The sequence below is a fragment of the Sinocyclocheilus anshuiensis genome, unplaced genomic scaffold (genome assembly GCF_001515605.1).
Source record: "Sinocyclocheilus anshuiensis isolate Anshui unplaced genomic scaffold, SAMN03320099.WGS_v1.1 scaffold476, whole genome shotgun sequence".
NCBI lineage: Eukaryota > Metazoa > Chordata > Actinopteri > Cypriniformes > Cyprinidae > Sinocyclocheilus > Sinocyclocheilus anshuiensis.
This window is the reverse complement of record NW_015554139.1, coordinates 2,302,710-2,318,528: the sequence shown is the minus strand read 5'-3', so window position 1 is coordinate 2,318,528 and position 15,819 is coordinate 2,302,710. Positions and strand designations below refer to the sequence as shown.

At 37.6% G+C, this 15,819-nt stretch overlaps 2 protein-coding genes across 2 annotated transcripts in view; one reads left to right on the top strand and one right to left on the bottom strand.

Annotated features, from left to right (window-relative positions):
* The window catches only part of LOC107670474 (transmembrane emp24 domain-containing protein 1-like), an 8,137-nt gene extending 5,279 nt beyond the window's left edge, over positions 1 to 2,858 (bottom strand). Inside the window, exons 1-2 of the mRNA XM_016463076.1 lie at positions 2,287 to 2,858; positions 762 to 859 (exon numbers count right to left, since the gene is read on the bottom strand). Of these exons, the coding sequence (XP_016318562.1) occupies positions 762 to 859; positions 2,287 to 2,484 (296 nt within the window). The 5' untranslated portion in view covers positions 2,485 to 2,858. The remainder of the gene's footprint in view (positions 1 to 761; positions 860 to 2,286) is intronic.
* Positions 2,859 to 6,028: 3,170 nt separating this feature from the next.
* Positions 6,029 to 9,012, top strand: LOC107670469 (tumor necrosis factor ligand superfamily member 14-like). Its single transcript, XM_016463069.1, has 4 exons — positions 6,029 to 6,279; positions 8,065 to 8,104; positions 8,246 to 8,323; positions 8,618 to 9,012. The coding sequence occupies exons 1-4, from the start codon at positions 6,076 to 6,078 to the stop codon at positions 9,010 to 9,012; spliced, it is 717 nt and encodes a 238-aa protein (XP_016318555.1). The 5' UTR covers positions 6,029 to 6,075.
* The last annotated feature ends 6,807 nt before the right edge of the window (positions 9,013 to 15,819 follow it).

The following is a 15,819-nucleotide window of genomic DNA, read 5'->3' as shown; positions in this document are numbered from 1 at the left end:
ATCTAGTGGGGACATAATTACTGATTATAATGACTTATACTGTCTTTTTACGCATTGCGTTGCGTATCGCGCTGCGTAAACATAAAACCATGTCTGCATTTGTGATCGCAGAAACAACAAACATCATTGCTTTGAATCATCATTGGCAAATTATTTAAATATAAAAAACTAACTTAGAGGCTGTGAGTCAGAAGCGCCAGACTGTCCTTGCGAAGTTGGAACTGCCCAACTTTATAGAAACAGCCTTTGTGCCACAGACGCATTAGGCTACTGGTGCAGGAAACAGTCCTCATCCATCCTCCATAAAATGCGCAGCACACATCTGAATATTTGGGTTGAACTGTTCTGGAACAGTGTTGTAAATACAACCTCCAAAGAGAAAGGAAAACTTGAAATCGCATCATATGACCCCTTTAAAAAAAAGTCACAATTACCTTTTTAATATCTTTATTTTGTGATGAAAATAAGCTTCCATACAAACCGGTTTGGAATGACAGAGTAAATAATAACAGAACTTACATTTTTGAGTGGACTAACCCTTTAAGTATGCTTTAAAAAGCATTACTTTTCAGTTGACTACCTAGTAACATTCTGTAAACAGGCAACTGTTTTCTGTAATTCAGTTGTGGTCACTGTCAGCCCTGCAGGAAGCATGCAATTTTGCAACAGAGGACATGCAAATACTGTGGGTTATGACAGTCCGAAACTATGAGTAAATGTGTAAAGGTTCGGCTATGTGCACTATGGGATGTGAAGCTTACGTGTGTATGCCGTCTGATTTTCTGAAGTCGGAGACCAGTCTGTACCCACGCGGGGAGATCAGCGTGAAGCCGATGTCCAGCCCTGAGCCTGCAATGACCTGCAGATACACAGATGGGTTAATGGCAGGGTGATTGATAAATGAAACGACATTGACAACCCATTTTATTTCTGTAACATGACGACGTGTACCTGAGTGCAACAGGATAATCAATGAGGAGAAAAAATTAATAAATAAATAAATATATATGTCACATCAACATTTCTCTGCAAACTACTAAAGACTTCAACACCTGCCATATGACTCTCTCTACCACGTGTCCCTTTTTCCCAAATTCAAATTAGAGGCCTCCTATCTTCCACCGACTGATAAAGCAGCCCATTGATGAGTCAGTGTGCTGTTACTAGAGATAAAGTGTGGCAAACAGTAACCATGCAGCACTTGAGACAGCGTGATCCTTCTGGCAGATGGAATGAGCTTTGGGCCAGGTGTCCTGACATTTTATCCTACTCGTCAGATTGTCCTACCAGGGTTTACTACGCATGTGCACATCAATATTGCGTCCTTTTTCTCACGCTGAACAACAATATTTAATGTATCTGCATTACTGTAAGGGTAGGTTTAGGGTTGGGGTAGGTGTAGACTTTAATAAAACACAATCTAATAGGTAAAAAAAATTATTTATTGTTGGTTTCCTGTAGCTGTAGTATCCCTTCTCGCCACAACCGCGAATATACATAAATTACTGTATTTGCATTACTCTAAGGGTAGGTTTAGGGTTGGGGTAGGTGTAGACGTTAATAAACCATACTTTTACAGGTAGCATTTTTCGTTGTCGAATTGTACTACCCACTGTTTTAATGGGAGGTAGCAAAATCTGACAGGGTAGCACAAATCGACAGAACAGTCAGCTGTCCCGCAGCAGTGCCTGTTTTTAACGTAAAGCGGGATGGCTCCACAAACACCCCAGACATGCGGCAGAGTGAATCTTCTGAGAAAGGTCACAACACAGGGCTGGACTAGAATAACTAAAAGACAGTAGCTCCTGTGAGTGATATCTACAGTAAACAGGACTGAATGAGGATTGCTCAAGTCCTTAGTAGGCCTATGCAATTGACATTCAATAATACTGAACGTCCCACCAGAGCTGTAGAGAAGAGCCACAACCATAAAACCAAACCAAGCACAAGCTGTTCATGTTATATGTGATCACGGGAGACTGAAGTCTACCTTATGACTTCATAAGTACAGCCATTCATAAATGCACTTTGACCAAAACATGCACCCATGAAAGGAAATGTCCTGCTACTTCCTGATCATTACTGTCAAGCAAAACTGCAATGTAATGCAGTAGTTACTAAGAATCTTACGAATAAATGATATTTAAACAAAAACTATGATAAACTTCTAGTAACTTCTACTTCTCAAATTTGCTGACTAGTGTGGCCTCTCGAGACATTTCAAAAAGGTTATCGTTTTAAATATTTTTAATTAAATAACTGAAATACTTTAACAAATTTATTGACCTGGTACTCCACTTCCATGCTGCCGTTCTGAGTGGTTGTTTGGAAGAAGCACTCGGTTGCTGCGGCAGGTAGAAGGAAAGTGAACTCGGTGTCCTTATTCTGTCCGAACTCGAATCCCAAATCCACGCGGAGCGTCAGAAAGAGCAGCAAACATACGAGACGCGTCTCTTTAAACCGCTCCATTACTTTGCTCTTCATAAACACACTAGAGCAGCTGTTGCACTACGAGCGGCGCGACCACACTAGGAGCCTATCATTGCCTTCTACTACACTGCAACAGCATGGTTTGGACTTTCGTGAACTTGCAGTGACAAACAGAACAGACGTGCTTGAAGTTTGATAGCTTCGTTGAAAATGGACGCGTTGTAGTTTACCCGCGTCGCGTAAAACGCGCAAACAGCCTCGCTGATTTGTCCCCTGGGTTCCGACCTCAAGATTATTCAACGCGCGCCGGAGATAATGTTTTTATTCCGTGTTTCTGTCATAAAACACGTTTGTCTATCTGTATCGAACTCTATGAGAAGCTTGAAGCAGGAGCTAAATCTGGCCAAATCGTGTGAGGGAGCTCATGGCTTTTTTTTTTGTTTTGTTTTTTTGTACATTTTGGCTGTAAATTGCAAAGGGGCTACGTTGTGATCTCAAGTCGTCATGCTACACTAATGTTAATGACGAAAACCTTTCTGCAACGTTCTGGGAATACGATCATTAGGGAAAAAATAGAATAAATGCAGTGTAACCATGTTAGAACCAATTTAAAACCATCAGAACTGTATGGATATGTGGTTGTCACACAGAACATCTCTGCAATGTTCTCAGAATATTAGTTTATATTCATAAAACTACAAACCTAAAACTACTTTTCAAGAGGAGGCTACAATTAAATATTGTTGCAATTTTTTTCTTTAGTTCCTTCTATCAACACTCACTTCCAATAACTGATTTTGATGTTTACACAAATCATGATATTTAGGCTATGCATGCTTTGCTTTGGAGCGAATTGTCAAGTTTGTCAAAGAATTACAATGCTGGACTTAATGTAACACAAATGAAGATATTTTTAATATTCTCTCATATTTTTTGTCCATCCTTTGAAAGGCCATGCAGACAAAATTGTTTTTTTATAAAGAGACACTGTCACGTTATGATGATCAGATTAAATTTCATGTCAAGCACGCTGATATTCAAATTGTAATTATTTAAGGGTTAACTTTTATTTAAATATACATAATCTACGTGTCTCTAAACAGAAGTCCATGGTAAGACCCTTTTTGACAGCTAGATGAGTGTGTGTAAGGGTGATTCTTAGACTATGGGCACTTTTATGTTCTTTGGTCATATTTATAAAAATACATATAATTTTGGACAAATTCCTCTTTCTTAGTCAAACTAACAATAAAACCACCTTAAAAACTTTTTACTACCTTTCTATTATGATTTTTTCATACTTTTCAACCTCCTTATAGGTGTCAAAATCACTGTTTTCTCCTTGTCGCACACCCAGACTTTTAAACTTCAACAATGAAAATACAGTTTAAAAATATGACTTATCTGGTAACTATTAATGTACCTGAATTAAGCACTAGTAAAATAATTAAAATACATAATAGTATTTAATGTGAGACCACGATCAATATTACTTTCTATACAAAATATAGCTGTCGCACAATATTGGTGTCATTTCCACCACAACACTGTAATGTCCCTTTAAAAAGTTTGTGTGAAAGATTGTTTAGGTGGTTTCTATGGAAATGTTCAGTGACATCAGAGCACATGTTGGACATGGTTAAAACTAGACAAATTATTTAAACTTATGAGACTGTGTTACGTGACTTTTGAACAAGTTTTTTTTATTCAACTTCACAAGGATAAAAGTGCCCCTAGTTGAAGAAACGCCCGTAAATAGTATGTGGTTTATCAATGCCTTGACACATCGAACTGATGATCGGCCAAAGTCGGCCATCGTTTAACATCTGTCAACTCAGATTTTGTGGTGTATTCTGCACTATCAGCAGTTGACATCATCAGTCGCTTTTTGGCCATTTCAGCATGACGTCATTTAAGCGTGACATTCAACAACATCAACAGCTGGAGGATGTAAGACAGAAATGCCTTCATAGAGTTAGTTTGTGTTCATAGAGTTCGTTTGTGGAGTAAGTATCCTTGTGTTTACACAGCTTTTTAAAAATGGCGGATACCAGTGTTTTGTATGGCATGCATTCAGCCAATCAACTTCCTGCAGTGCAAACACACCAAAAAGTGGGTACTTCCGCCAATATTTATAGGAAATATGAATAAAAAGCCCCTAAAGCGACTAAAACAAGCAAACAATGAAGTCAAATGTGCACACATATAATGATTTTTTAATGTTACATATTCATCTCTCACCCGAGCATTACAACATGCAAACATTTTAAAAATGACATGGACATTTGGAATGAAGAAACTAAAAACCATTTAAAATGGTAAGGAAGTGATGATGTTTACGGATTGTGAAGCTGCAGTCTTGCGGTGCGTTCCAAACGGGATATATCGCCCTCCGAAGGGCACTTCGGAGTGAAAACAATCATGGCCGCCATATTGAAGGGTCGTTCCAAACCAAAGTGCTCAAAACTGGCCACTTCAAAGGGCCCTTCGGAATGAAGGATTTCGAAGGGTACAACTGAGGGACACTTCGGGCTCCCATGATCCTTTGCGCAGATTCTTTGCATGATGACGGCGCCTTCGTGTGGGCAGAAGATGATGATGCAGAAGGGCACTTCAAGAAACAGTTGTTTGGTCCCCTACACCCTTCAACCCTTCGAAGCTCTCACTCCGGAGGGTAAACCCTTTGAAGGGATTAGGGCATAGGGATGTGCCCTTCCGAATGGATCACAGGTCTAGTTTAGCTTTCTCTTTTTCAATGACAAAAACAGACTACAGCCACCTTCTGGTGTGGAGAGTTAGTTCCTCTCACACAGGCGCAGAACGCATATGCTATTGGACCTTTGGAAGTAGTCTTTGAGGTGTGTTCAAGTGCAACTTTTTGGCCTAGTCACTGTCAGCTTTTGTCGCCACTAGGTCTTTGATGTCGGTTTCATGTGTCACAAGCTAATAGTGGTTACTGGTCTAAATATAAAGAGCTTGTTCCCCTCTTGCTCTCATGTGCACACTACTAAAACAAAAAAATCCAAAATGAACTTCCTGTCTTTTTCCTACAGCAAAGTTACTTAAAACTTTATTACAGCCAAAATTACTTCAACAAGTGTGTGTTGTGTCGAGTAGGGGAAGCTGTGGCTGAGAGCTGATGCAGAGGAGATAGGAAGGTGTGAAGAGGTGGACCTGTTGCATGGCCATGGATATACGTTTGTCTGCTTGTGTAGGCATTTGTGTGTGCCACGTCTTTTCTGATTCCCATTTATGTAGATAAACGGAATATGTCACGTTCTGAAAGACAAAAGATCTGACTTTTATTATTGATGTTTTTTTTTCTCATTTTGAAAACTAGAAAATTAGATTTAAATGCTGCACTTATTCCATCCCACATTTCTCAGACTTGCTGATTTTACTTTACCTGTCACTTGAAATAGTATTACAGGAGATTTTGAGAGTGGTCTGACTTATTTTTTTTCTCTCGGCCACACTGGAGCGTGCTTTTCTCGCACCGTCCGCCCACCTGTGGGCTTTATGAGTGATGGTTATCTCTCACTCTCACAGTGGGTCTCACTCTCACTGCATTGCAGTGGGTCTTTTCACACTTCTCTGGATGTGCAGTTGTCATCTCTGAAGTGGCCAGAGACGGTGTGTGTGCACATGGCTCCGGGTAAAGTTTCGTATCCTTCAGTATTCGTGGTGGACAGCAAAATGAGGCCCCCTCTGTTGCCCCCCAAGCCAGGCCGTAGACAGCGGAAGGAGGTGATCCAGACTCTACTGGTGATCCTGGTTTGTGTGGCTCTGTGTGGCATGGCCGTGGAGGCCTGTTTCATCTACCATCTGTTCACATCCAAAGAAAACCCTGTAAGTACTATTTTGTCCAACTTTCTGAAGCATCACTGTCTTGTGTACTTTCATTCAGCGTCATTCTTTCACTCACACTATCACTTCATCTAATATCAGTTCATTTTTTGTTCGTCAGCTCTTCTTTTTAGATAATTGCAGATTTTTGATAATTTTCTTTATGTTTTACTCTCTTCTGTTTCTCTTTTGTACAAAGAATATAGATTATGTTTTAGGGTGTTGACCTCATCGTGGTTTTATCACTTTCAGATACTTACAGTTATCTGAAACAATAAGATACGAATGACATAGCACTATGATTGAGCAAGAATTGTGTAAATATATATTTCTGCTGCTCTTTTGAACTTTCTATTCATCAAAGAATGCTGAAAAAATGTATCAGTTTCCACAAAAATAATAAGCAGCAACTGTTTTCAACATTGATATTAATAAGAAATGTTTCTTGAGCAGTAAATCAGCATTTTATAATGATTTCTGAAGGATCATGTGACACTTAAGACTGGAGTAATGATGCTGAAAATTAAGCTTTGACATCACAGGAATAAATTACAAGTAACAATATTACTGTTTTTACTGTACATTTATTTAAATAAATGCCACTTAGAAAGCATAAGATAAGACTTACCTTAAAAAATAAGACTCAATACTGACTCCTATATATATATATATATATATATATATATATATATATACTGTATATACACACACACACACACACACACACACACACACACACACATTAAAGTAACTTTCCTCCAATACTAAAAAATTATACAATTCATAAATGATGTTCATATTTCAAACCAACTTTTCAGTTATATTGTAATGCTGATAATATGATGTTGAAATACAATGCGAAATAGAAGAATTTCACTCATTTATCCGTGAATATAGACTGTATGTAGATTGAGATGTTTCCGTCAGGCTCCTCCCTTTACATGAAATTTGCAGAAATGTAGCTGGACAAACCTTCTGGTGCTCAAACCACATGGCGTGCTGTGGTTACCTGACCTAGAGCTCGACCCAACTAATACAGTTATGAGAAAATGGGTCTTAACCAACCTGCAACAGGGTTATCATGATATGATATAGCAGTGTGACACAAATTAAGCTCTGGAGGAAACATGACTAAATGCCAAGTCTTGTTATTTAATAATAAACAAATACAAATATTCATGCTAACATGTTTGTGTGTGTGTGTGTGTGTGTTTCTTTTTTTACATCTTTGCTTTACGTATTAGGAGTGTAGTTTGATAATGTTACGTTACTATTTTTTACTGTACACATGTAACCGAGCGAACATAATGGTTGCATGTCCTCGCTCTTAAGAAATCTTGGGAAGTCAGTTCAGACAGGTTGTTTCAAGAAAATTATCCAGTGATTCATCCCAGTCTCATAAGTGTTCACAAAAGTCCCCGTACTGAAGTAGAGACAGATCATGTCTTCTACGCACACCTAAAATAAACAGATTATCAGAAAAGAAAAAAGGGCGGGTACTTGGTTCTACGAGTCGGTTGTTCATTGGATGTGAAGATGTAGACGTGGCACTCAAAATGCAAATGAATGTGGCAGATGAATGTGAGCTTGCAGCTTTAATTAATTAAAAAGTAGAGGTGATTCTTATGAAATTATGTTATCTTACATTAACTAAAGTGCAGGAATTTGCTGATACTAAGACACAATGGATGCAGCAGCAGCATCTCTGCAGACTCTTTCACCCAAGGCGTTTGAGAAATCAATATGAAAGATTCATCAATGTATGATTCTTTTTTGAATCTTCCGCAGACACCTCCAGATGAACCACAGACTGCCATGAGAAAACAAGGTAAAGATCACTCTACTAGTCTGTACTGCCACTAGTTTACTTTGATGTGTTGTACTTTTTATTCTAGGTAAACATGGCATATAAACAATATTAGATTGCACTTAAATCTATGATTATTTATTTAATTTTGGAATATCACAGAGAAAGAACATGCTGTAACCCCCAAACAAAATCCGCTTGGAGAAATGAAGCCATCAAAACCAATGGCACAACTGACAAGTAAGCTCACAGCTGACTTTATTTGTTTATTTATTTTTTAGATGTTAGTTTTAGTTTATTTGTCATCAATGACAACCAATGACCAGCAATCCAATGTCTATTCACTATTAATATTTCCCATGTCAGAAGTATGGGAATGATTCAGTCACCAAAAATTCCCATGTATGCTGAACACCTGTAATTCACTATCCACTGTATTTTAATGACTAACTTTATACATTGGATCATGAAAGAACAAATTAAGTCAAGTGTGTCAAAACATTTGAGTGCTAATGTGGCTGTCCTCTCCTCTAGCTGGTAAGGAACCTGTTAATGGAGTCGTGCTGTGGCATGAGAATCATCAATCCATTCTTCACCATATCAAACACAAAGCAGATGAGGGCAAACTCATCATAGAGAAAGAGGGATATTATTCCGTCTACTCGAAGATCAACTTCAAGGAGGACAACATCATATTCAGCCACTCTGTACTCTGGGTTACACATCGATATGCAGGAAACGAGATTCTGCTTCTCCAGTCCTCTAGGTTACATCCTAAACTCCTGAGGTCGAGAGTTGCCACAGACAACAGCTACCTAAGCGGTGTGTTTCATCTGTACAAAGGTGATGCTGTCTTTGTCAGAGTAAAAAATTGTACACTTGTGTTGTCCAATGCTGCTGAGAACTACTTTGGTGTGTTTATGGTTTAGGCGGATTCTGGAGTCAGACTGTTACACTCTAAAAAATGCTGGGTTGTTTCAACCCAACTTTGGGTCAAATATGGACTAACCCAGCTGTTGGGTTAAATTTTTTTTATTACATTTTTAACCCAAAAGTTGGGTTAGTCCATATTTGACCCAAAGTTGGGTTGAAACAACCCAGCATTTTTTAGAGTGTACCATACGATTAATGTGCGAGTAAGTTGGGTTAGTCCATATTTTACCCAAAGTTGGGTTGAAACAACCCAGCATTTTTTAGAGTGTACCATACGATTAATGTGCGAGTTGGATAAGTTCACAGCTAGATTTGATGGAAAAATACATATGTATACATACATGCATACATACCTTGTAATGTTCCTGCCTGTGTGTAGCACCTGCCGCTCTGTTGATCTACACTGTAAATATATATATATTTTTTGAAGTGGGAAATCAACAAAAGATTATCACAATACGTTTTACAAGAAAATACCATTTCAGAATTTCATGTTTAATTCAATGTGTTACTTGTTGTTTCTTTGTGAGTTAATTGTGAAAACTATATATATTTATATAATATATATAAATTACTTTTGTATGTTGCTTTGCACGTCTTAAATATGATTTACTTTTTAATACTGTTCTTATATTGAATTAAATTATATATAATTTTTTAAAGATATTTCTCACATAAAGTGGGGACCAAAAGTCTGAGACCACATTGAAAATTTTGATTTATTTGTTTCTTTTCCCATTTAATTTTGCAATTAAATGGAAGCACCGGCAGCTTTTGGAGTGTGTGATTTTGTAAATATCATAGTAAACCCTTGTTCAGTTTGTTTGAACATCCTGATACGACAACATTGACTCCCACTGAAATATGTAATTGCAAAATAAAAGCATTTTCTCTCTTTTTTTTGAGACTTTTGGACCTCTCTCTCTCTCTCTCTCTATCTCACATTAGGTATAAGAGTGTTCATGCATCTGGATCTGCACATTTTGAACACATTTCCTACACAAAATAAAGTTATGACAAACCTCAGTCTGCTCATCATTATATGCTGTTACATAATGTGCATTGCGGAGATTAGTCACTTGCAAGAGGATCCACAACGCTGTGGTTTGACCTTTTCCTGGTCATCCACTACAGTGACACTTAAATCTTGCTTTACCAGCAAATGTTTCTAATTCATAATGCAAATGTTTTTTTCTGACTCATCTTATCCTTTGATCTCCTCTGTGCGGAGAGACTTGAGTCATTTGTCTTTTGAGATGCTACCTGTTCACATCTGTCAGATGACATCGGCGTTCCACTGCAACAAACATTTCAAGAACTTCATTGAAATGAGTTTGGAGAAATGCTCTTTTGTGCACACGGCAGCGTTTATCGTTTGAATCAGGGCCTGTTTTATTTCATCTTATTCGAATAAGCTTTTTTTGTGCACGCCCACGCTGCTGTGTATTCTTAGCAGAGCTAGTAAACTGCAGAGGAAATGGGGGTGGGGGACGCTACCCGCATACAGAGGTACGAGTGTGGCTGTTTCGCTGACTCAGATCTGTCTGTCTGAAGACTGAAGCTTCTCTAATGAGCTTGGTGGAAGATTCCAACCAACACAGCATCAGTACATGGGCCATATCACACTTTAGACAAAGTGAATTGGTAGGCCCATCATTCATGACATTATCGCTTTCAGAAAACAGTTTGGTGGTTTTGCCTTGTCAATGCATGAGAGGATGTTTGATGTCGTGATGTCAGCTTTGAGTGGACTAATTCTGAATGGGAAGGTCTTTTTGTGTGTGTACTTGTTCATCCACAGACTTTTCTTGTGCTGATGTGTGCATGTGTTGTGCATATAGTTCCTTTGTGGGTGTATCCAGTGTTTCTGCTCATTAGCATATTTAGCCTTTCTTCTGTTTTGGTAGGGTGAAACCGAAAGTTATTTGACTGGATTTTCCAGCTCTTTCAATTTCCACTATATAGTATCTGTAAAGTGTGTGATTTTGCTTTAAAGAGACCAAGGCTTAAGTTCAGAAGTGTTGCTAATTTCGAAGCTAGTGTTAATGAAAAAAAACAAAAACCAAATATATATATATATATACACACACACACACTTATTGCTCAAATTCAAATTTCATAAGTTACTAATCTTATTCACCATTCTTGCACATAAAAACAACTGAATCTCTAAAGGGGATAGCTCATCTCTCTTATTATTTTCTCCACAATCTTCATCGTAAAAGCAGACTTTGTATGATAGCTTTGTGTGCGGAACAGAATTAAATTTAAGTCATTACTCACTGATTTTTCACTCTCAAATCTCATTGTTGACTACATTCAGATTCAAAAACAGGACTTTTAAGCATGACATGCTGGCTTTGCAGAGACCATTGAGACCAACGTGCCATGTTCTCGTGTGAATGTCATATGCCAGTTTCATAATGCGCAATAAAGAATGAGAATTGAGAGCTGCAGCGGATGGGAAGATCTGATTCATAATATACATTTCAGTCTATTGATCACGCAAAGCTATCATATATTTTTAGAAGATACAGATAACAGCATATAGGGTTGAAACAACAATAACTACAGCATTTAGAGTAAATAATAATAATAATAATAAAAAAGTTACCAGCTTAACAAAAAGGAACTTAATTTGTGTAAGACAAATAAATAGGGTGAAGAGTGTGCCTTTCAACAAACAGAAAGTTTTATTTTTAAAACGCAGTCCACCGCTGCATCCCAAACAGCATAAATCCACCTTCAAAGGATACTTTGGAGCAAGAACAATCGTGGCAGTATTATTGAAGGGTCGATCCAAAACGAAGTGCTGAAAATTGGCCACTTCAAAGGGCCTGTCAGAATAAAGAATATGCTCTCATTACTCTATTGCAAGCTTAATTTTTTTAAACCTTAATTGGCTTGGCAAGATGAAGCAGAATAAAGGGTGCACCAAGGAACAGTTTTTTTTGGTCCCCTACACCCTTCATCTCATTGAAGCGCTCACTCTGGAGGGTAAACCCTTCAAAGGGATTAGAGCATAAGGGTGAGCACTTAAGAATGGAACACAGCCCATCACTATCAGACGAAAGCCCAACTGCTCACAGTGTTAATCAGTAAGTAAAACAGCTCCCTCTGCTGCCAAAATGTGGGAGTTCAAGTGACAGGGCCTCTTTGCCCCCTGCCTGACAATTGTCTGTGATCTCATCTGACAGAGTTGCATTATTGTTTGAGAGCACAGCAACTGGTGAGACAGTTCAAATAAAGGAAAATGAAATGTGTGAAATGAATACTGAGAGTTGTTTTTCTCCGTACACCACCGATCAAAAAAAGAGACAAGAACATTAAATTAGCATATTTCAATTTCATTTTCGGTGACATAGGGCGAGAAAGAAGTTAGGAAAGTGATCTCAGGAAATCAAGGGTAGTGAGATGTGAAAAGAAGCTGATGAATATCCAGGTGACGTCACTGAAAACAAGATTCCCCTCAGCAAGAGAAGCACACGCAGCGGAAACGCTTCTACGCTTCTTCTTCCTCATCCTGTGGAGGTGGATAACGGCTGGTTTTGACAAGAGTGGGCTGTAAAATTAGCATCATGGACCTATTGGTGGCTAATATGAGGGTGATTGGCCTTTTCCGTTTTAGAGGGAACAGCCACATACAAATTTGAAAGAACTAAAGAAAAGAATAGAGGAACACCCACTCAGGAAAGACGGGATGTGAACCTGTAGAATTAGCACTCTTTGTTTCCCCGATTCTCTGTATGCATCATTATTAATGCGTAGGATTATCAAAGACCTTGTCATGAAGCCAAGCTTATTTGAGATCAGCCAAATTCTAGTTGTTCATTCAGTTTAACATTTAAGTTTTCCACAGTTTTAAGCTCATATATCCACATGGAACGACCAAAATCCTAAAGACGTTTTTTGCCAGTTGTACCTCAGAAAGTCAAATAACCATTGAAAACTGATAAACATGATTTTGCTTCTTTAGCTTAATAAAACTGTATTTTTAATTTAAATCTAGTTTTGTACATTTTCTTGGTGCATACAGTATCACGATAAAAAAGTAGTGACCAGCAAGTATTACCTTACCTTAATTTAACCCACAAAAAGTTGTTGTTGGTATTTATGTTGATTCTGTTATGTTAAAGATTATATATATATATATATATATATATATGTGACCCTGGAGCACAAAACCAGTCTTAAGTCACTGGGGTATATGGTGAAGAGAAAACAAAGTTGAGTAGTTACCAACACAGGGAAGATGAAGATTTTTTGCTATTTTTGAAAAGAAAAACAAAAAGGGAGTATTGTAACCCTTACCGTTACGAAAATTAACCATGGTTTTACTGTAGTAAAAGTGTAGTAACCATGTTTTTTTGGTGTATTGACTACCATTTGTATGGTTAAAAAAATGGTTAGTGTAGCAAAACCATGGTTAATTTGTGGTTGCCATAGTTTAACTATGGTTTTCTGGTTTTATTTATAGTAAACCCATGGTTAATTTTCATAAGGTAAGTCAGTGAGGAAGGCTGCTGTCTGAATGTCAAAGTTTACCTCAGTTTGGACGCAAAGTTTAAACTTTCCATTTGATAGCGTGCTGACAACTGAAAGTTATCTTTGTCCAGTGTCTGCGCTATTTCTCTTCTGAAGGTATGACCGATTAAACTTTCTCTGTAGTGTAAATGTCTTTATATTTCGCTCTACTGTTGTTCCGTCCTTGAGTCGGTTCTTGTTCTTCTTCTTCTTTTCTTTTAATGGCGGTTGGAAAACCCACTTAAAAAGTGCATTTCCACCACCTACTGGACTGGAGTGTGGAGCATGCCGGATATCCAATATCATACCTTAAAAAACAAAACAAAACAAGGATACAATATTCTATACACTTCACTGTGTGATATTAAATCCTGTTTATTGAACCTATTGCTTTCAAATAACTTATAATTGCATAATATACTTTATACTGTGCTGGAGCATTCTTTAGTCTTAATTGTTATGTTTTCGATATTCAAAATACTTAATTCTTCTGTTAATCGCATTCTTTCTCTTACATATGCTTCACAATTTAGTAATATATATTCCACAGTCTCTGGTATACCACATTTATTGCAATTGCCTGATTAATTTTTACCAATAATAAATAGTGATTGATTAAGAGCTGTGTGACCAATATGGAGTCTAGATATTATTGTGTCCTCCTTCCTACTTCTGTTTCTTTTTGTTTCTGAAACAACCGCCTGTGCCAGTGTTGCCTACTTGTGGCCCAACTAGTTACTGTAAATTGGCTAATGCTGCCCTCGCGTGTTCTCTGAATTTTCGTAAATACTAATTTCCTAGTTGGAAAGTGAACAGAAATGAGCGTGTTTTCAACTGGGAAACTGAGTGAGGTGAGTTGGGCCATAAACATAAAACACGGCGGAGGAGAAACCATCTGTAGTGATTGCTAAGTTGTATTCGTTTTTTCCCTACAACACTCTTGTTGTCACAGTGATGTGTTTTTATGAATAACCATTTGATGCAAACTGTATGCATTTTACACAGCAAAAACAGCATCTATTTGAATGAAAATATGCAAATTATCAGCAAGCTGATTATCTACATACTGTTGTGAAAGTAGGCCTATTCTCTCGCTGTACATTGATAATGTTGTGGTGAAAAGATATTAGATTCGCAGCAACAGTTATTTTACATCATTTTACGATAAAAACACAGTACATGCCCAGATGCCAGACAAAACTCTGCTGATAGGGCTTTTTTTAAACAAAATATGCTTATTAATATCAAGCTGTTTGCCCCACTTTGCTATGCAGTTTCCCTTGCACCCTTATATGCACCAGCAGCAGTTGATATAAATGATAAAATGCACTAGTATGTCATAAAGTTAAGTACAAAGTTAGAACACAGATGTGTATGAACAATCGTGAATTAAAAATGTTTAGTCACTTTTTGTATTCGGATTGCATTTGTATTTCATGCAGTTTAAGTACTTCAAAGCTGTACTAAAGTGCTGGACAAGCTACAGAAAAAATAATTAGCTAGTCAACAACAACAAGTGTCACAGCTATGGAGAAAGCAACATTCTATTAATATTTCTGTATAAATATGTAATATAAAAAAAATCAGCTGTAATTTTCCAATCAAACAGGAAAATAAACCACCGAGGCTGTGTGTACACTGAAGGATTACCATAAACAGTTGTATTTACAAAGAAGGCCTACTTCAACAATACCAAAGTGCTACCAAGCTATAGACACACACACACACACACACACACACACACACACACGCACACACAGGTTTGTTTTTATGGTTTATGGGGACTCTCCATAGGCGTAATGGTTTTTATACTGTACAAACTGTATTTTCTATTGCCCTACACCAACCCTACCCCTAAACCTACCCCTTACAGGAAACTTTCTGCACTTTTAGATTTTCAAAAAAACTCATTCTGAATTATTTTTAAGCGTTTTGAATTACGGGGACACTGAAAATGTCCACATAAATCACCTTCTCGTTGTAATACCTATGTCATACCCATGTTATTATACAAATTTGTGTCCTCATAAACCACATAAACATGCACACACACACACACACACACACACACACACACACAGACACGGAAACGTCTTCCTACTTTAAGTGCTATTATGTACTGTTAATATTTTGGTAAAATATGAGTGGTCAATATTAACAACTATCTCATATCATAATTATAACCATCTCTCTCACATCTCTCTCATAGTTAAAAGCACCCTCAGTTAAAACTGTAATAAGAGGATATTGGTGAAACAGATATGGCGACCGCTCCAGTG